Raw genomic sequence first — 21,720 nt, 5'->3', positions numbered from 1 at the left:
AGATTTTAGTCTTAGGTATATAATACAACTGTTCTTCCTTCTTCCTGGGGAAGAAAAGCAGCTGGAGTGTCCCCTGCTCCATAGGGTCATCTACAACCAATTGCCCTGTAGGGAGAAACAGGAGAGAAAAGGAGGCAACTCAGGGTAACACCAGGTGCCTGCTCCTGCTCTATCAGTCAGTGTGGTCCAGCCTTCCCCAACATGGCTCCTTCCAGATGTATGGATCTACAACTCCCATATGCCAATGTGGCTGGGATGATGGGAGTTGCAGTCCAACACATCTGGAAGGTGCCACGATGGGGAAGGCTGGCGTAGTCAGTGCTGAGCTAGGTAGACCAATGGTTTGACTCAGTAGAGGGCCGCTTCCTATTTTCTTCCGATTGCTTTTGTTTTAAGTGTATTTTAAGAGTGCGACTTCTATTGTACTTGTTGCATTTATTAATATTGGGAGCCACTTTCAGGACATCAGTCGAAAAGTGGGACACAATTACACTAAATTAAAATAAGTAAACTAGGCTTACCTGATTTCATGATTGTTCAGTTGCCTGATTGCATTCTTGGCCTCTTGTTTGTTGGAGAATGTCACAAAAGCATATCCCCTGTTGTTTCCATTGAAGTCCATCATCATCCGCATTTCATAGATTTTACCAATCTGTAAAAACAAAGGATAAGCTCCATAAGCCTCCTAGGAAAGGGAACTTTTGTCTGCAGTACAGAACGTCTCTGGACAAAGTTCGGTTGTTCTTGCAACTCTGCTTGTGTGCCTGTTTCACTCCACAGTAGCTTGGCCATTGTCCTTGAGCATAAATCAGAGCATGTTTTACTTGAGATCTGCTTTCTGACCTGTGTATGAAGTTGAAATGAACAGAGGCGGCATATGTCAAAGTCCAGCCCATGCTGAGCTAGCACAGCTAAGCTTGTTAGCAAGGTAAATGATCTCTATTAACACACTCTGATAATATATTGTCTGAGCTTCTGTGCTTGTCTCAGGTATCTTAGAGCGCACCCATTCAATGTAAGCCATGACTTACTTGCACTGGTGGGGTTTGGGGGGGGGGGAGCGTGTCTTCTTTTTAAATTCTATTTCCATTTGTCGAGAACAACAAGGACCAAAAACTTCCAAGTCACTCACAGCTAATTCACGTGACAGAAACGCAACTCAGTACAGCTTACCTGAATGAAAGTTATTGACAGGGTTCACACAATATGACAACCCAGAGCATGGGTTGTTGTTGAATCTTGGGTTGTTTTGTTGTGTGAACCCAGCTGCACTAACAAATCATGGTTTGTTAACCATGAACAACACACAAAGAGAACCCATGATTTGTTAGGTTGTGAACTCTGGGTTGTTCATGGTTAACAAACCATGATTTGTTAGTGCAGCTGGGTTCACACAACAAAACAACCCATGATTCAACAACAACCCACGATTCAACAACTCATACTCAACCCATACTCTGGGTTGTTGTGTGAACAGCCTCATTATGTGATGCTTTTGATTCCCCTCTTAGAACTCTGACAGCTGGTGAAATTGTTGATAGGGGTACTTGGTTGCTTCTATTCAGAATGCTTTTATATCCCTGTTGCAGGTTATGTTGTGGTCAGAGAAGTGCAATGGAACACTGGGAGTTCTTTGAACATTTTTGAGAAATGGCAAAACAGAAAGCTTGAGTAACATATGCATTTCCTCTCTCCATGCTTCTGTTCTTGTACAATGCATATATGCCCCACAAGGGATGTGCGATCTCTGCCTGGGCATTTGGACCTCTTAGAACTTTGGTTAAAATGGTAAATAGTCGTTAGTTGCTCCACATATAGCTGAATCAGCTTGTGTTCAAACATATGTTCAAAACATATGCTTTGCTTTTACTCACAGGAATTACTGGTAGGAGCATTCCTATGAGTAAATTCACAACACTTGGAAATGGCAAATGTAGTTCAATGTAAGCAAGTGTAAAGTGATGCATGTCGGGGCAAAAAAATCCCAACTTCAAGCATAAGCTGATGGGATCTGACCTAGCAGTGACCGACCAAGAAAGAGATCTTGGGGTTGTGATGAGCAGCTCAATGAAAATGTCGACCCAGTGTGCAGCTGCTGTGAAAAAGACAAATCCCATGCTGGGCATAATTAGTAAAGAAATAGAAAATAAATATCATACTGCCCTTATATAAATCTATGGTGCAACTACGCTATGAATACTATGTACAGTTCTCATCACTGTACCTGAAAAAGGATACTGTAGAGCTGGAAAAAGTTGGATACTGTAGAATGTAGAAAAAGGCCACCAAAACGACCAAGGAGTAGGAGCAACTCCCCTATGAGGAAAGGTTACAATGTCTGGGACTTTTTAGCTTAGAAAAAAAGGCAAGTAAGGGGAGACACGATAGAGGTGTACAAAATTATGCAAGGTGTGGATAAAATAGAGGCATTTTCCCCCCCATTTCTCATAATACTAGAACTTGGGGTCATTCCATGAAGCTGATGAAACTTCATTCCATTTTGTTCCCCCAGTTTTCCATTTTGTTCCCCTCCATTCTATTCCCCCCTGCAACATTCCATGCCACTGAGCATGCTCAGTCCTCATTGGGCTGTTTTGGGGGTCCCTTAGCATTTATGGTCCTCCCCCCAAAAATATGTTTGTACTTCTACAAATCTGGGTCTGCTGTTCCTTCCTTCTTATGTGCAGCTGCTGCTGTTCTGGCTACATTAGTGGCAGAACTTGGGGATCACTATTAGTATACATGGTACTAATGTCATATGCAGTTACCTTTTCCCACACCTGTAATTTCAGAAACTCCAGCCATAATCAACAGCTACACTTTTTTGGCTTGCTTGTGGGCAGAGCAGAAAACTTGCTGCAGTTGACGACTTGTCATATTTCCTCTACGTGCCCATGACCAGTGTGGCTTTTCTTTGACTTTGTCTCTTTGCATTAAAATGGAAAGGAAAACCGGTTGCAAATGAAAACAAGACAAACCAAGCTTTGAAGTAGAGTTTGGAGAATCTTGGTGAGCTTAAGCATCCCTGTTTCTTGGAACCCTGGTTCTCACATCTCTGGTTCTTGCAACCTTGGTTCTTGCTTCCCTGGTTCCTGCATCTCTGCTTCTCACATCCCGACCTACTAATGGTGTAGTGGTAAATTTGGAAGTATGGGAGTTCATCCTGCCAGCCCCTGCCAGTCGCTGTTGGATCTGGAGCTCTTAGTAATGTCCCATTGCAGCATGATACTGTGGATATTATATACAGATTTTTATTGTCTGTTACCTTTGCCCTTGATAAGGGTATGAGAGTGGTTTTTAATTGCTGATGTTACTGTTATATTATTATTTGATTTTTATTTGGAAGATTTGTCTGAGAGGAAGGCTTTTATTTTTTCCATATGCGTATGTGAGAAATGGTGATCATGATATTATTAGATCACTGAAGAAGATCAATTTACGGTCAAAACACATTTGGTGTCTGTTATATGTGAGTATTTTTTGTTATTTGCTTTAGCGATGTGTCACTACTTGCTTTTAATTTTTATACAAGTTGTTACATGTTTCTGAACAGTGTCCATTGAACGTATGTATGTATGTATGTATGTATGTATGTATGTATTTATTTGCTATTAGTTATTCCAACTTGATTGTTGATTTTTTCAGCCCCTGTTGCCATGACCCCAAGGAAAATCCCTAATGAAACCCTAGTGTGAGTGTGTGTCTCTCTGTGTGTTTGTGTATAATGTCCTTATTTGTATTATTTATAATCAAACGAGCTCTGTGACTCTGTCACAGAACACAGACATCCCAACCAACAAGCAAACCACTAATAAAATCTCACAATTAAATTTACAGGCAATGTCTCCAGTATTCCATTCTTGAGCAAGGTGCTGGAGCATGTGGTGGCTTCTCAGCTCCAGGGATTTCTGGATGAGATGGATTATCTAGATCCATCAATCTGGCTTCAAGCCTGGTTATGGAACAGAGACTGCTTTGGTCACCTTGGTGGACAACCTATGCTGGGGACTGGACAGGAGGAGTGTGTCCCTGTTGGTTCTGCTGGACCTTTCGGTGACTTTCAATAGCATCAACCATGGTATTCTTCTGAGGCATCTGTTCTGAGGTGGGACTGGGAGGCATTGCTATATGGTGGCTCTGGTCCTTCTTGGAAGGATCATTTCAGAAGGTGGTGCTGGGGGATTTCTGTTTGACACCATGGCTGTTGGCCTGTGGTGTCCCTCAGGGTTCTATCTATCCGATGCTATTTACCATATACATGAAACCACTGTCTGGAGTTTTGGGGTTCGGTGCTACCAGTATGCTGATGACACCCAATTCTCTCTCTCTTCTTTCCATCTAAATCCTAAAGCTGTTCTGTTTCTAAATTGGTGCCTGATGATGGTAATGGACTGGATGAGGGCAAAAGAAGAATTAGAAGAAGAAGAAGAAGAAGAAGAAGAAGAAGAAGCAGCAGCAGCAGCAGCAGCAGCAGCAGCAGCAGCTGCTTAATCCAGACGAGACAGAGGTCCTTTTGGTCCATTGAAAGGCAGATCAGGGAATAGGAATTCAACCTGTGCTGGATGAGGTTATGCTCCCCGTGAAAACTGAGGCTTGTAGTTTGGGTATGCCCTTGGACTCAGCTCTGAACCTGGATGCCCAGGTCTCGGCAGTGGCCAGGAATGTGTTTGCACAGCTGAGGCTAGTGCAGCAACTGCACCCATTCCGAGAGATGTCTGATCTGGCCGCAGTCATACATGCCTTGGTTACCTTCTGTTTGGACTACTGTAACGTGTTCTACATGAGACTGCCTTTAAAAACTGTTTAAAAACTTCAGCTGGTCCGGAATGCTGCAGCCAGACTGTTGACCAGGGCTAGTTACATAGAGCATATGACTCCCTTGTTACAGCAGTTTCACTGGCTACTGGTCAAAGGCAGAATTCAAAGTGCTGGTTATGACCTCTAAAGGCCTATTTGGCTTGGGACCAGGCTATCTGAAAGACAGCCTTGAGATGAGCCTGCCTGGTTCTTAACATCTTCTGGAGAGGCCCTTCTTTTGCGACCACCACCTTCAGAACCCTGGTTGGTGGTGATCCAAGAGAGGGCCTTTTTTCAGTGGCCACTCTCAGACTGTGGAACTCCCTCCCAACGGAGGCTAGGTTCATTCCCCCTCTGCTGCCTTTCCACCAGCGGGCAAGGACCACTTTATTCAGGAAGGCCTTTGGTCCATAAATGGGTCTGTTGGGTTGGGTGCTGTGTTTTTTTTTTTAATTTTTATTCTGTAATTGTTATGTTTTAGAGTATTTTAATGTATTTTTTATTGTTTTAATCTATTTTAATTATGCTGTTAGCAGCCTCGAGTGCCATTTTTTGGTAGAAAGGTGCAGTACAAATCAAATAAGTAACTAAATAATTGTTTGCAATCTTATGCAGAGTCATGTGGGAGTATGCTCTACTGAATTCAGTGATCTTACTTCTGACTACATAGGTTCAGCTTGTAAAACACATTGAGCTTAACAAAAAGATCTTCAGACAGCTGAAATGCAACCTTTAGGTTTTAATTAGAAATATAAATACTCTTGCAAAGAAGTGTTACAATTTAAACTGCTAGCAAGAAGAAAAGGAAAGTAGTATTCAGCTTCTGCTTATTTTCTCATTCTCTGACTTCTTCTATGCTAATATGCCACATACAAAGGTAAAACTTGAAAGCCTCATTATCACCTCATTCACTTGCCAGAGCAAGGACAGTCTATCAATTAGACGCCTGCGGATGACATCATTGCTCCTGCTCTGACAAAAGTTCTGGAACAACCCTCCCATGGGTGAACTAATAGCCTTTTAAAAAGTATTTTATGGCGGGCTTTGAGAATATGTAATATAAGAAAGTTAGCCATGTTGGTCTGTTGCAAGAAAAACAGCAATGAATCCTGTGGCACCTTAAAGACTAACACATTTATTGCAAGATGAGATAGGAATAGACAAGAATCTACTTCACTGGATGGAAGTTAGCAGATGTGCAAAATATGCTCAAAACATTTATATAAAATGGTGGAAACTGTTATAAGTATTTGTCATTGATTCCAGCTACTCAGGTGAAGGAATATCTGCATCTGAATCTGGGTGCAATCCTATGCATGTTTAGACAGAAAAAAGTCCTACAACATGGGGAATGCTGGGAGTTGCTGGGAGTTGTAGGACTTTGTTCTATCTAAACATGCATAGGATTGCACCTTTAGTAGCTGAAATTGCCATAACTTTAAATGAAAAGGGAACCTATCTATCATAATTACATCCAATTAAAAACTGCTCTCATTCCATTTCTATATCTCATGAACAACACTTAGAAGTGTTCAAGACTAAAACGTATTTTTAGTATCACTTGTGAAATCACCTTTAAGCACTGCATACACAAAGTTCTCTTGATAAGACATTCTTAGCTGAGTCTGTGGATTGTATCCTGGATTTCCAAAAGCAGGGAGCTTACTTGAGAATTGTATTTGCAAATTGGCTAGCTCCAGAAAGTGCTTAAAACAGGTCAGTTCATCTGCAAATTATCAGAGCTGCATTTTAATTTATTTATATGTAACCTTCCTCCAAGGAGATCAGTAATATTTTAGCCCCCCAGGAACTGCATAACAATTGTTAGGATGAAAGATAGGACTTGCATAATGCAAGCTAGTTATCTATATAGCCAACCAGGAATTTGACTCTGGACTTTCTATTCGGTATACGCAACTAGGGATTTGACCCTGTGCTTCCCAGGCATCTGTATAGCCAATCAGGGATTTGACCCTGGGCTTTCTAATCTGTATAGTCAGCCAAGGATATGCTCCTGGGCTTCCTAGTCATCTGTATAGCCAACCTGAGATTTGATCCTGGCTTCCAAGCCATCTCACCCCGAGCTTCAGGCACAAAAAGCTAATGCTTGAGATCCTGTGACACACTGGAAATTTCCCATATAACAGTGCCCCTACCTGAGATATTCTCCATGTAGGAAAATATGTTTATCCTAATGTGTGCAGAGGTCTCAGGCTTTTTGCCATTTTACATGTCCTGAAAGACATCCGGGCCTGCTATCATCCATATGGATACTGCACATAGTCACTCATCATTTTGACAAGTTTTCCTTTTTCCTTTATACAACTGTTTCTTGCAAATAAACCCATTCCTAAAAAAAATATATGCAAGAGAAGAAAACCTACTAAATGTAAATCATTACTTTTTCACATAACGGTATAAGTTCATCTTCAAAGAGGTCTCGGGGTAATTTTCCAATGAAAATTTCACAGCCTCGTTCTGGCGGTGGTCCATCCCATCCTGGTGGTGGCCCTCCATACTTTCTTTGGCCATTTTCCTGAGTTGAAGAGAACAAAAGATACGTCAAAGTCTGTGGTAATCGCAGCATAGCATGTCTCTTTAGGCATGTCACTGGATTTTCTTTGCCTGGTCCTGTCTTTCTCTGTTCCTGAATCTTATCCTTCCTTGTCAAAAGTGCTGTTCAGGCATTCACCTGAATGGGCAAGGTCTGAATGGGAGCTCTACTCAGATTCGCTGGGATGCGAGTAGAACTCTCATCATAATTGCGGACCCTTCCTTATCCAGGTTCCTGATTGTGCTGTAAGTTCTACTCGCATTCAAGTAAATGCAAGCAGCACTGTCTTTCACATCTTGCCAATTCAACATGAAAAGGTCTGAACTGAAGAGTGTGGGGGCAACTTGTGCGAGGATGTAGTGGGCAGGGCCAGCATGCTCGGCCCCAACTCTCTACCCCTTTTAAGCCCTCATGCATTCTTTATTCCATTAGACATGTCTCAGAACTTCCCCCAAGGGCAAGACATTGGTGGCCCCAAGATGGATTGTGGGACTAGCACAGTCATGAGGGGGTGGCACATACAGTCACCAGGATTCAGGATTCAGATAGGGATGGGGGACAGTTTAAGTCAGTTCGCATTTTGGTAAGAAAGAAATTACCAAATTTGCCCTTCCTAACTCGATATGCGAACCAGATTTGCATTTCTTGGAATTTTACAAGACAGTTTTCCAAAACATAAAATGCAGAGATTAACGGAAAATCTGAACAAAAATGCATATATTGGTGAAAAAAGCATTCAAAAAAGCAAATAAGTAATGTTTTTTAGGCCGCCTGTAAGGTTAGAACCCTTAACAATGCATATACTAGGCAAAATTGCATACAAAAATGTGTCTGTTCGGAGAAATGCCCATGAAGATGCACATGAATTTTCACACTGACTTTTATTTTAAGTCTCAAACTGATGTGGAAACAGGATGGGATAAATTGCGGATGGGAAAAACGAGACATGGAAAGAAACCAAAATGAACAGATTCATCCCTATTGAGAATTGTGTGGTTGCAGTGGCCCTCCCTTGAGCTGATGATTCCATTGCTCAGATTCCAGCTCTTGGGTGGTATCCAGTGTTAGTCCTATGTAGAGTAGACCCACTGAAATGAATGGAACTTAAGTTAGTCACAACTGACTAATGACATTGGATACTACCCCTTGAGTGGAGATCCTCTATGTGAAGTGATCAGTTCATACAAATACTGTCCCCATCTTATTTCAGCCAGGTTGTTGGAAGAAAAACTACTGGCAGGGTCCATATAAGCCATGGGGGCTGAATGAATTAGGTCAAAGATTTTGTGTGTTTCACTAGGTGCAGAAATCAAATGTCCATGGTATATAGCAGAATGCAGCAGAAATCAAATGTCCATGGTATATAGCGCCACAACTTAAAATGTTTTAGGTTTTTTAATACACCCTGTAAAAAACATTTTGTGAACCACCCTGAGAGCTTCAGCTATGGGGCGGTATAGAAATATAATATAATAAATGAAATGAATGAATAAAAAAAAGATGATTTCCTTAGGAAGGAACGTGTTATGAGAACCATTAAAGAAACCCTCAATAAGCTACTTACAATCCCATAAATATCTACTTGGAGTACATAAGCCCTGCTGAATTCAACAGGACTTACTCGTAGGTAAGTGTGTATAGGATTGCAAGCTTAATTTACCTTCAAATGAGTAGTCTGAAAGTAGTAGTCATGTGACAGGGAAATTCCTACCTGAATCAAACTATATCCTGTGCGCTGAATTAATGTGCGGAGGGCAGCTTCTTTCTGTGTGCCGGCCAATCCATCCCCGGATTTTTGATTTGATTCCATTGTGAGTGATTATCACCAAAAAATCAGGTTAATTACGGGGTGCTCACTGGAATCAAATTTAAGATAAATTAAGTAAATTAATATTTCTGTAAAAGAAAGCTCCATAATATCAGTGAAGGTACTGTAAATGAATCACCCAAAGTAATTAGAAAGCAAAACTAGAAAACCCAACATCTCCACAAAGCAAAGAGAATCAAGCAAGTCCCTTGACACTCCAATAGATTTTTTGGGGACTTTTATGCAAGGAATCACTGACAGATTTAGGGTGCAATCCTATGCATGTTTTGATAAAAAAAAAAGGGTCCTACAGCTCCCAGCATTCCCCAGCCAGCCATGCTGGCTGGGGAATGCTGGGAGTTGTAGGGCCTTTTTCTGTCTAAACATGCACAGGATTGCACCCTTAATGTGGTCCAGTCCAAGAACAGTATTACCACTGCACATCTGCTGCTTGTGTGAATTTGGTCTTAGTGTTTAAAAGACAAAATAGAACTGAAGGTTCTTTTGTTATTTGCATTCTGTATTCATCCTGAATAAAAGAAGATGGGTTTGTGAATTCCTTTCCCAGAGAATGAACAAAAATGACTCCACTAAGGATGCATTCCTTGAACAGATGTTTATTCCAACACCATTGCTTGGATAAACTCATAAACCTGGAGATAAAATCACAAACCTTTATTTTAAATAGCAAGTGTCATATTATATAGTGACAGTAGGTTAGACAAACAAGTCTGCCCGCTAAAGAGGTTTGACATGAAACCATACCACATGCCAAGGGAAAAGAATAACAGAACACAGGGAATTAAGAAGGGAATGTGCAGAGTTCTCATTCCAAGATGTGACCACCTCTCTTGTAAATACAATCATGGTGTTCCACCACTACAGTTTAAAATATTTGACTATATATGAAGTAAACCTCATTTGTTGCTTAATGTTTAGGTAGCAGCTAGCAAAGGGATTTGCATAATCCTCTGTGGAAGAACAGACAAACAAAAAGAAGTAAACACACCTATTCGGAGCAAAATTAGAGTTGATTCACAGATGCATCAGCACTACTCCATAGTCCTGTTCACAGGAGCCCTATTTGGATATTCTACTTAGGATTTTGGTGACCTTGCAAGCTGGGAGTGGTGCCACTAATCATGCATATGGGCATCGTGAGCATCATGCGCACAACCCAAATGTCTAGAGAAGGGGTCTCTGCGTGTACAGCTGTACATGTGGAGGCCCTACACATGGGCCAGAACCCTAATAGCATAGGATCACGGCTCATGCGGAGGCCTCTGTGAGTACAACTGGACATGTGGAAGCTCCCTCTCCGCGGGTGTTGATACTGTATGCTTGGATGCCAGGGAGATGAGCTACGTGATGCGCAGGATGTCAGGGCTGGGGCCACTCCCAGCTCAAGTGTTCATCTAAAGCAAGTGTGGGCCATATGCCTGTTTTGTGATGACTCCTCTCCAAGTGCTCCCCAAAACACCCTGCTGAATTTCAGTGCTGGGGCGGCAGCAAAAACTTGCATTTCCCCTGGTGAGCGCGCAGCTTGTTTTAATGGCAAATTACGCTCTTCCAGGTCTTCCAGGAGTGCAATTTGCCTTTATAGCACTCACCCATGCACCTTGTTTTAAAGGAGAAATTCATCTTTTTCCTCACCTTATTTTAGAACAGGACACAGGCATCTGCATAGCATTTGCATACACAAATGTATATCTTTGGGTGCAAATTTAGAAATATTAACTCTAATTTAAATATAAATACAATATAGTGGGGAAGATTGTGACCAGGTGCCTGCTCAGTCTGTTGTCCAGGAGCCAACTGTGGATGGGCAGTTTCAAGGTCTGAGCTGTTCTTCCTCGTTATGACTTTAAGCCAGGCTTGGCTTTGACAGGCCATCAAATAGAGGACACCTTCAAATAGAGGACTGTCTTCTTGAAACTAGAACACCTGGCCATCCCACTCACTAGCTCTCCTTATTTCATAGAATCATAGAATAGTAGGGTTGGAAGGGGCCTACAAGGCCATCGAGTCCAACCCCCTGCTCAATGCTGGAGTTTATGCACTTATTTACAAGTGTAAGTTTTGCTAAAGGTGTGCGTGTGGAGGGGCAGCGATGAGCAGCGGTAGCACTGCTGAAGGAAAAGCTGGGTCCAATCTGTGGGAGGACTTTGGCTCATTATTTTCTGTCCTTGGGGAAATTTGTTCCTGAATTCACCCATCCTAGTACTACATTTTGGCACCATCACTAGTAGTGATGTCAGGTTCTCCAAAAGCTCCATCTCTGATGTTTGACCACAGCTTCGCACATGCAACTCGGCCCCTTGTGTTATAGCCCTAATGCATTTGCTTGGCTGACCTTGCCTTCAGCAAGGAGGTAGAGACAACTCAGGCAAGGGGTTCATCCCTTAGAACATCCATATTCTAATCAGATGCCAATTTAGAAGTTGCTACATTTTCACATACCATTCTAAGTATTTCATCTTTTGCCCTTTGACCAGGATGATAAGCTTAAGGTCATGAGCCAAGTCAAATACAGCATAAGCGCGTAGCAGGGAGACCACTTGCATCCGTCAAAAAGAAGACAGAAGAGGATTCCACTGTTGGGAACACGGTGCCCAGGTGAGCTGTATGTCTTATAAGTCTGCTGTTCAGGGCCCTGTGCTCCTTTCTAATGGCTTTTCATTGTTAAAATGGACTTGGACCAGGCAGCCCTGCAAACAGAGCAGCCTTCTCCAACCTGGTAACAACCAGGTGTTTTAGACTACAACTCCCAGCATCCCTGACCATTGGCCATGCTGACTGGAACTGACAGGATGTCCAGAGCATCTAGAGGGCACCAGGTTGGGGAGGGCTGAAACAGAGGATGCCTTCAGATAGAGGAGAGGTGGATAGAAAGTAGATCCCCAGAGGTTTTGGCCTTCAGGCAGAAAGTAGATCTTCAGATGTTTTGCACATCAACTCCCAGCATTACTGGTTAGGGCACAGGAAATTCTCAGAGCTTTATCTATTGTGTCACTCTGGCTAATCTTGTCTTAGTAATATTATCCAAAGTCATTACTATTGGCATAGTTGTCTCCCTTTTTATTAATTAATATGAGCTACTTTGGGAGACAACAACTGTCTGATAAGCGGACTAAAAATGAAGTCAAATAAATAAAAATTCTGGCAGTCTCTCCTTTTTCCTTTCTAAATATTCTGTGGGAAATGGGCAAAGGCAATACTCCACTTACTGTAGGAGGAAATAGAAGTTTTGATTTTTCACTGAAAAAAATGGAAATTAAACCATACACTGACATCAGTCGGTTTACAGCAAATGCATGATGGATAATATTCATTCGATAACAACTATGCAATCCTAGGTAGCCCCTAAGGTTTAATAGAAGCCATCTTAGAAGAACAGAGATAAATATGGAAAGGTAAAACAGCTGCCACTGAAGGACAAAAATTGTTAAACAAGGTAAGTAACTAAGATAGCTGAGGGTGAACCTAGATGGGACAAGACAGGCCAGTGCTGGTTCCATTTTGGAGAGTACTTGGCCAACATGCCCCCAGTGTCCCCACCCCCAGGGGCCCACCTCATTCTCCTCAATACCTTTGCTGCTATCCATTCATTTACTTCTCCCCCTGGGCCCAATCCGCACCACCTCCCAGATGGAGAACACAAGTTGTGCAGAGATTACTGTTCCTTCTCCTCTCGCTTGTATGGTCAGAGATGACAAGTGAACAACAGACCAACAGCAAGGAGGAGGATCAATGCTAGAGGAGTCAGCTGGGACTTGGTAGGTGCCCAGCAATGCCACCTCCTGATGCCAGCCCTGGGACAGCTACATGGATTTCTGCATGCATCTGCCCCATTCAGGGTATGGGGATGTCTATTGTTTTTACGCAAAAAGGAATGTGTAATGGAGGGGCTGTGGCTCAGTCATACAGCAGCTGCTTTGCATGCAGAGGGTCCCAGGTTCGATGCCCGGCATCTCCAGGTAGAGCTGGAAAAATCCTTGCCTGGAACCCTGGAGAGCCGCTGTCAGTCTGTGTCGACAATACTGGGCTAGATGCCCAAGGGTCTCACTCAGTGTAAGGCAGCTTTCTGTGTTTCTATGTTTCTAACCTGTGGTTAAGGGGGGAATAATGTCCCTTCACCTTCTTAACCTCACTGAATCTTTTTGCTTGAAATACTCTTCCCCTAGTCCAGCTCTGTGACCAGGCATGAACCACATTGAGGATAAAAATGCTTGAAGCCATAGAGCCCACTGAGGTAGAGGAAGGGGAAGGTTCCTGATACATTTTCATGTAAGGAATAGACATGGCACCTCCCATTTGAACAGGGCAGGCACATCCCTAAATATACAGTACATATATGCCCCAGTCACATCCAGTTTTGACCCTTGGTGACCACAGTTACTTACAGAGCAATTCTAATTTTTGGAGGCAATGAAGGCTTTCCCTCACTTTTTTTTTTTAACACCCCCCTCCCCCGAAGGAGTGGTGGAATCTCAGGGAAAAATGGGCTCGGGGAAGTTTAACTCTTGGAGTGCTATGGTCCTAATACAGATTGGGGCCGCACACGCTTACACAAGATTAAGCAAAACTATCATGCATAGCTATACTATGCATGGTTAGCAGAACAATTTGGCCCAAAGAAATGTGACTGGGGGAAATACCATGGAGGAAGATCGGCCACTTCTTAAGACCTGCCAGCTTATGCTGGCCAAGGCATAAGGTGTGTGCAAGTGAGTGTGTGTGTTGAGGAGTAGGTGTACCTTTTAATTTTTCCCCTTTTGGCCTTTTGTTTTGTTTTATTTCCCATGGGAAATGAAATAACTATGGCAGCTCCAAGGCTGGCATACCTTTCCTCCTCCTTCTCTGGAAGTATGTAAGGGGTAACTTTGGATCCAGCATATCCAGTGTCTTTCCTGATTTGCCCAGCCACATACCTGTTTCCTCCTCCCACTGCAGAAACATGGCCAGTGCTACACCTATGCCAGGGTAGGCAACCTGATGCCCATCAGATGTTTTGGACTACAGTTCCCACAATCCCTGTCCATTGACCATGGTGATTGGGGCTAGTGATGTCCGGATTTTGTAAAATCCATTCTGTCTGCATTTTGCAGATTGTTAAGTGTCTTGCTTTCCATTTATTGACAGAATCAGATTTTTTCGAATTTCCCAAATTTGTGCAAACTCACATTTGCGCAAATTCACACTTGTGGAAATGTGCAGATCCCCCCACCCAATGCACCCCCCCTGGTGCATTTTCATGCTTTAGCCTATGGGGGAAGTGTTCATTTTCTGCCAGTGTTTTTTTATTTTATGTATTTTTCTACAATTAAATTTGCCTAAAATTCAGGAAAGTTTAAAAAAAACAAAAAACCACAGTCCACAAGTATGCGGAATCTGTGTGCCTTGGGAAAAGCTAGTCTACTGCAAAATCTGCAGGTTGGATTCATAGATGCCTGAACTCATTGATTTAATTGCAGATTTCTCTGGCATCCATAGCTGGGGCTGATAGGAGTTATAGTCCAAAACATCTGGAGGTCACCAGGTTGCCTGCCCCTGATCTATGCTGATGGAGTTTTCCACTGGAGTAGTGGTGACCCTATAGGCTCTTTAGGGGGATCAGTGCCGTCTTGCCCGTGGAACAGCTGCTCTGCAAAGTCCTACAGCCTGTTGGAGGTTGACTGACAGGTTGTAGGGTTGCAGCCTTATCAAGTTTAACTATTTTAAATTATTGTTTGATTGTCAAACTTTCCAAAGTTGTATTATTGTTTCATATTTATCTCATTTCTTCTAACATGGATTCTCGTAAACTTAGACAGCTACCAATATGTCTGTAAAAGTGTTACAGTACGAATATTAGCAACTTTCAGATTGCTTAGAATATCTTATTTCCTAGTACTGTTACAGTTCTGAACTGCCACAGTACAAAAGGAATTCTATTGGCCAGTTATATTTAGAGCAGCTTTCCATTAAAAAGCTCTTTCAAAATGGATGTCTTCATCATCATCATCATCATCATCATTATTATTATTATTATTATTGAGTTTTTAATCTTCTAGCTTTTTAATATAATTTTGATGTGGGCATAATCACTTCATGCACAAAGGACAAAAAATCAAATTGAAGCCGCCTTTGTCTAGACATAGATTCAATTCCATCTTCGAAAAATGAATCTCTGAGCTTTAACAAGCAGTGAACTTCAGACAATACACATAAAATGAGTCTAAATTACTTTGCAAAGCATATTTGGACCGGCACAGGAAGGAGAAGCCCTGCTGAGACTGTTATGTCACCTAAAGCAACGTTTGCCAAAAGATTGATAGCTGAAGCACACTTTTTTGGAGCTGAAGTTGGAAACAAACTTTATTCTCATGACATTAAAAAAAGGATTTACTTTTAGAATGCGCAAGGGTGAGAATTATTTCCCAAAGATGAGTCAGTGCTGTGTGTTTCTGCCTGTCATACTGTTGGAAGAAGCCTAGCCCAGTGCCACGAACTGTGCAGAGGAGCAGTAGCTGTTTCCTTGGTGGGAGGGTACTTTGCAATGGCAGAAGCCTTTAACTATTTAATTTACGTCTTCTGGATCACAACTAGTTCTCTTGTGGGATGTCCTTTAACATGGTTCCTAAATTCCTGTTCTAAAGGAAAGGAAGCTTAGAAAAAAGACATGTAAGTTGGGGACAATCAAATCATGCATGGTGTGGAGGAAGTGACTAGGGAGATGTTTTGTCTCCCTCTCTTGTAATGCTAGAACCCCCAGATCATCCAGTGAATGATCTGGTCACCATACTGCACTTGTTCTCTGTACTTATATGAGAGCTGTGCACAAATGGCCTCTCAGAATTCCTCAGCCTATTTCTGGGCATAGAAATTGGGGGACAATTTCACTGACTTTCTCTTAGGGGAGGAGAAATTCTCCAACAGTTTCTCACAGATAGATAGGGGTCACTATTGGCAGGGGTTGTAGCACAGGTTCTTTCTTTTTTCCCAAGAGTTTTTGATTTATTGCACTGCAACCAATAACTAGGTTGAGGCTTCCACTTTTCTGAGGCAGAATTTTGGATTTCTTTTGGTTTTTGAGCTTACCTAGTCACTGCAAGGTGGCCAAGGGTAGTGTGTGTGTTTTCTCTCTCTGTTACACATCTTTCCATTGCTCTGCAGCCTCCCAAGCCACCTGCCATTCCTGAACGGAAAAAGGCCCATGGGAGGAATTGCCGGATGATGTCTTCCTCATGATGGCTGTAACTGAAGTGCAGGAAGCTGAGGAGGCTACAGGCTGCCACAGAGATTATTGTACAATGACAGACAGGACACTCATGCACACTCCTCAGCCACCTCACAAGTAAGGTAAGCACAAGAACCTCAAACCCAACACATGAAAATTTCTCCAACATTTCTCCTCCTTTGAATTGCTATTCAAAAGCAATTTCTTTTCTATCAAATATAATAAGAATGGTTGAAAAAAATGTGGGAGAAATTTTCAGCACTGTACTAACTTTTGCACCATCAGTATAAAGCATTTTTCAAGGAAACTGTGAAAATCTGCTTCTTATTGTTCACTGTGGTGTTCCCTTACTTGGGGGGTAGTGGGTTATATTTTTTAACAGTATGGGTAGAATCCAATTACCCCCTGGGACTCCCATTCATTTCAATGGATCTGACTTGGATTCCTGCATTGAGCAGGGGGCTGGACTCGATGGCCTTGTAGGCCCCTTCCAACCCTACTATTCTATGATTCTATGATTCTATCTACTCTAAGTAGGCCTTTAGTTGGATTCTAACCTATGTAATTAATTCTGCATTTAACAGAGTTTTGCTTTATCATTTTAAAATAAATATTTTATTTAATTACAGCATTAGATTATATGAGATTACTATCAAATGGATTGTCAGCCCCTTCACCCTTTCCATCTCGACCCCTTGCAGCTCTGACTTATGAACATATAGAACAGCCTTATTGCATTGGTTCATTCCTGAGATCATTTGTTAGAATGGGAAAAGCTGAGGCTTGAAACAAGGACCTCTTGCCTGCACTGTTATGGCCCTCCCCTCCTGGGGCATATTAATTTGGTGTCAGTTTCTTTTGGCTTGCACCACCATGACCAAATAACAACAACAACAACAATAATAATAATATCAGTGCTGCCAAAATAGCTACAACTCATCAAGCCATGCTGAGTATTCTCCTCTCATTGCAATGGCTATTCTCAGTACCATTTTGTGATCTAGCTGAGGCAGTCCGATTCATAATATTTCACCATTAAGTACCTAGCCAGTGTCTTTCCCCCACCCCTGGCCCCATCTGCAGACACATTTGTCTTCACTGTTCGAAGATCAATGCACATTGCAAAGATAGAGATCGTGGAATTTCTTAATCTGATGGAAACACAGGTTTCTAGTGTATTACCTTTCCCTCCAGCTGTGCTTTTGCTTCTGGAGGTTGCTTGTTAGCAGCGCTCTCTAGAAGCTTAGTTACTGTTTCCATGAATAAGATAAGAAAAACAGTGTTTGCCTTTTGCAGATCAATAGAGCAACTCACTTGAAAATACTGAGTTGCCCAAGACACATGTAGCCAAGCCATGTTGAAATAGTAAGGAACAATAAGTTTGAGAGTCAAGTCAAGAAACGGACCTTTCATCTTTAGTGAACTGAATGTGGAACAGAACTTAACAGTTTCTGAACACTTCATAAACTGTATTCCATGATAAGTGTTTTTTTTTTTTTTTACCACTCTAACTTCTCTGTAGCTGTCAGTAAATAGATATTCCTTGAGCCTCAACAAAAATTATTTAGCCCCTAGGAGACTTCTCAGGGTGAGAAGCCTCACGTTTGTGTACATTTGCTCTATCCTCTGCCCTGCTTCCATTTTTTTAAGTGTGGGGAGAAGATAAGTAGCTTGCCAGAAGATCCCACATTCAAATACACATCTCTGATTCTGTGAGGTAGGACTGAGAGGGAACTGTCTGGCGTACCTGAGGAGCAATTTTATATTTATATATCTACATTCTCTCTCTCTCATAATGTGATTGTCACTGTCGGTACTTTCTGTGTTTCCCTTCTGATGTCACCATTTCCAGTTTTCCCCACCCTTCACCATATGTACTGTACACTCTCAATAACATTCCATGCATCTGATGAAGTGGGCTATACTCCATGAAAGCTTATGCTTGAATAAATTTGTTAGTCTTAAAGGTGCCAAAGGACTCTTGGTTGTTTTTGCTGCAATAAACTAACACAGCTATCCCTCTGAAAATTATCTATCATCTCTCTCACATACACAAAGTTATATGTAAACAATGTAAGTTGTCACAAGGCGCATATTATTCAGGGTTGGGCAAAATCCATTTCATAATTTATTTATTGCTTGGGGGGGCTATGCTGGTGGTTTTGTCTGCAATTGCTTTTCGTTTTGGTATTTGGGGAGCAGGAATGTCTGAATGTCTGCAGCCTCCTCCCATGTTCCATTTTAAGACTGTAACTAGATGCAGACTCCATGGCTTGGACACCAGCCACTCTCCACCCCTTTGGCTTTGTTAATGTTTACCATTTTGCCTGATGAGGAGTTCTGGAGAACTCAAAAGCTTGCACACCATTTTGTGACCTTTCATTGACCTAATAAAGGTATTGATCAAATATGGATTAGGGATTTTTTCTTATGTCCAACATGGCCACATTTGGTTTTTTTTTTTTTTAATTACCTATTATTAACTCTGGTGTTTCCTGTTGTGTTGTTTTTATCTTGTGAGCTGCCTGTAAAGAGTCTTGCACCTCAAAAGATGGCCCAGAAATATTTAATAAAAAAAAATAAAAATACACCCTGTCTTTTAAACGTATGAGATAATAAACGTGGTTCATGGGAACAGCATAGTCAAATATTGCCTTTGGCTACCCATAACAGCTTTAGAGAAAAGTAATCTATAATACATAGAGGCATCATGAAGACAAAATATAAATTCTCATGTGCTCTCTCTCTCTCTACACACACGCACACATACACACACACACACACTATATATATATATATATATATACACACACACACACATACACACACACACACACACACACACATACACACACAGAATTCTAAGTTATGTGCAATTATTCTTGTAATGCTTCTGTATCACTTGCACAAATATATTTATTCTCTTTTAGTCCTTGCCTTCAAAGGAATAATATACATCATCCTCAAAAGGTGGCCCTGGGAAAACACACTCATAATTCAACCGGACAACAAAATTAATTGGCTGAACAGACGCACTGGCTTTATGGTTTATGGCCCATTGCCACAATGTGCCTTATACCATTCTCACAACACAATCCCTTGCATTGTCTTGATCTTCTTGTTTCTCAGTTACAAAAATGTCTACTACTACGCCATTCTCATTAAATGCTGAAATGTGGGTAATTTAACATTGGTTATCTTGTTTATTTTGGTATTTAGCTCATCTTTTTGAGATCTAAAGATGACCTCAAGAGGCCAGAAGTAATCCACCAGGATTAAAAAATACTGCTTGTTGCATCTCGAATTGCATTCTCTCCTTTTAAGCTCAAGTGCATTGAAAACTACGCTGAAAGGGTAATCTAACCATAAACCTTGTACAGCCAGAAGAGGTGATTGCTTGCAAACCAGACAGCTATGGATGTAGATATAAAATAAGAATAATGCCTATTATAAAGAGTGGCTGTTTTGTAAGTGAAGCATTCGGACACATGTAATGATTAGCCTCGGCAAGTTGCGCTTTAACAAATCCAAAGTGAATTGAGGGAGGAGGAGGACAAGGGCACCCCTTTACTTCCCTCTCACTTCTTTATAAAAGAAAGTAAGCAATTTTTCTCTAGTGGCCGTTTTGCCTCACGATCTTTCATATAAAACTGCATGCAGTGTCTGATTTTGACATCTAAGGCTAGCACTGAAAAGCTAGAGAAGGCAAATCATGAAAGCTGGTTAAGCAGCAAAAAGGCAAAACTCTCTAACAGTTGTCACTACCATGTCGATCTCGGCAATTGTCCGTTTCAAAAACAGGATAAAAGCCACTTTCTGCTTCCACTGACACCAACTTTACAGCTCTCTAGAATTATTACCAGCACTGGGGAGGGCTTGTATAGTAAATGCGCCATTGCAGATAATGAACTCATCTACATCCTCTAAGCTGCAGAGCTCTTGACACTGAATTTTGACATTTCAAATGCCTCTCTCGTTCAAAAGGAGCTGAGATCAAGACCTCCCTTACAAATTCCTATGTAGGAAACATTCAAAATCCTGTGCCCTATTTTTAGAAAGCTATCAACAGGGGGAAACAGCACAAAGGGACTGTACCTGAGCAATTTCAGAGACCACCACCTGGAAAGGTTCTCCTTGATTATGCTGAATTTGCGACGTGTCACTTAGGTTATTCCCCAATCATCATATCAAACTCCAAAGGTTCAGCAAACCCAGGTTGGTTTACAGTTCTGTAGGTTAAATTTTAACCGGCCCTATCTCTCTGCTCCATGCAGCCCTTTGGCCAGATAGCTAGGCCATTGCAGCTCACTGTCTACACAAGCGACATATGTTTACAAAAGTCAGTGGTGGACCTGAATAAATGTGCACAAGGTGAGAAGGATATCATTTTAAAATCGGTCAGCTAAAAGAGATGATTTTTTTTTAAAAAAAAATGGTGTACAAAATTTTAACCGAAACTAATTTACCTTATCACTCAGCTGAACAACCCCTTGTAAATTGTCTTAAGAACTTTAGGATTGCTGGATGTGTGTGATGCTTATTTTTGAAAATAATTTTTCTCCTGGGTAATTGGTTGTAGCATTAACTTTGCTTGTTGGTATATGGTCAGATGACGGGGCTTTCCTTGTTGCTCAGTAAGAACCTGAAATATAAACAGAACTGAATAATCTTAGCAAGGAGGCGGAAGAATGGATTTCAGGATAACAAAATTATGTGCCTTTTATTAAAGCTGTTCCCAAATGGCTTATTGAAATTCTCGACCCTACCTGTAGAAAGAAAAACTGGGAGGCTCATTTCTTTGAATTTCTCTAGGGGGAGGAGAAATTTTCCAACAGTCTCTCAGGCTGGGTCTCACCATTAGCAGTGGCAGTGGTAGAGCTTCTTCAGGGGAGGCTGCTGGACCAGTACCATCTGGGACTGTGCTACTGAACCCACCTTAGTCTCCTGCTGACCCACTGTTGCCAGGAGTTCCATTCCATTTCCAGAGTAGGACAAACTCCAGAGTCCCATGGGGAAGCCCAGGGAACGGGACACTTCTCCACCACTTTTTGCCCAGTCTCATCCGAGTCTGGTTACTCAGGTTTTCACCTGAATGCAGGCAGAGACCTGCTGCATTTCTCCCAATTAATAAGCGCACATTCGAAATCCTTGATCGGGTATAATAAATTCCCCTTGCTTTTGAAGAAGCCAGAGTGTGTATGAGTCACCGGGTCCCTCCTGCCAGACGTCCTTTTGCCAAAGCTAAAAAGTCCCTTAATGAATGCGTATTTTGAGAACGTTGTGGTTTGTTCACATGTCTGGAGGAGCACGTTCAGTAACAGCCATGACTGGGAATACTCTCAT

General features: G+C 41.8%; 1 protein-coding gene across 1 annotated transcript in view; it reads right to left on the bottom strand.

The window, feature by feature from the left end:
* Window positions 1–20,566, bottom strand: part of A1CF (APOBEC1 complementation factor) — a 53,920-nt gene extending 33,354 nt beyond the window's left edge. Inside the window, exons 1-5 of the mRNA XM_084841907.1 lie at window positions 20,473–20,566; window positions 16,239–16,397; window positions 9,063–9,207; window positions 7,199–7,333; window positions 522–652 (exon numbers count right to left, since the gene is read on the bottom strand). Coding sequence (XP_084698033.1) covers window positions 522–652; window positions 7,199–7,333; window positions 9,063–9,161 — 365 coding nt within the window. The 5' untranslated portion in view covers window positions 9,162–9,207; window positions 16,239–16,397; window positions 20,473–20,566. The remainder of the gene's footprint in view (window positions 1–521; window positions 653–7,198; window positions 7,334–9,062; window positions 9,208–16,238; window positions 16,398–20,472) is intronic.
* Between the last annotated feature and the right edge of the window lie 1,154 nt (window positions 20,567–21,720).

The sequence above is a fragment of the Heloderma suspectum genome, chromosome 3, assembly GCF_057233095.1.
Source record: "Heloderma suspectum isolate Gila_16-S chromosome 3, 16-S_ref, whole genome shotgun sequence".
In the NCBI taxonomy this organism is placed as follows: domain Eukaryota; kingdom Metazoa; phylum Chordata; class Lepidosauria; order Squamata; family Helodermatidae; genus Heloderma; species Heloderma suspectum.
Note: the sequence above shows the minus strand (reverse complement) of the source record. Positions and strands in the feature narration are given on the sequence as shown.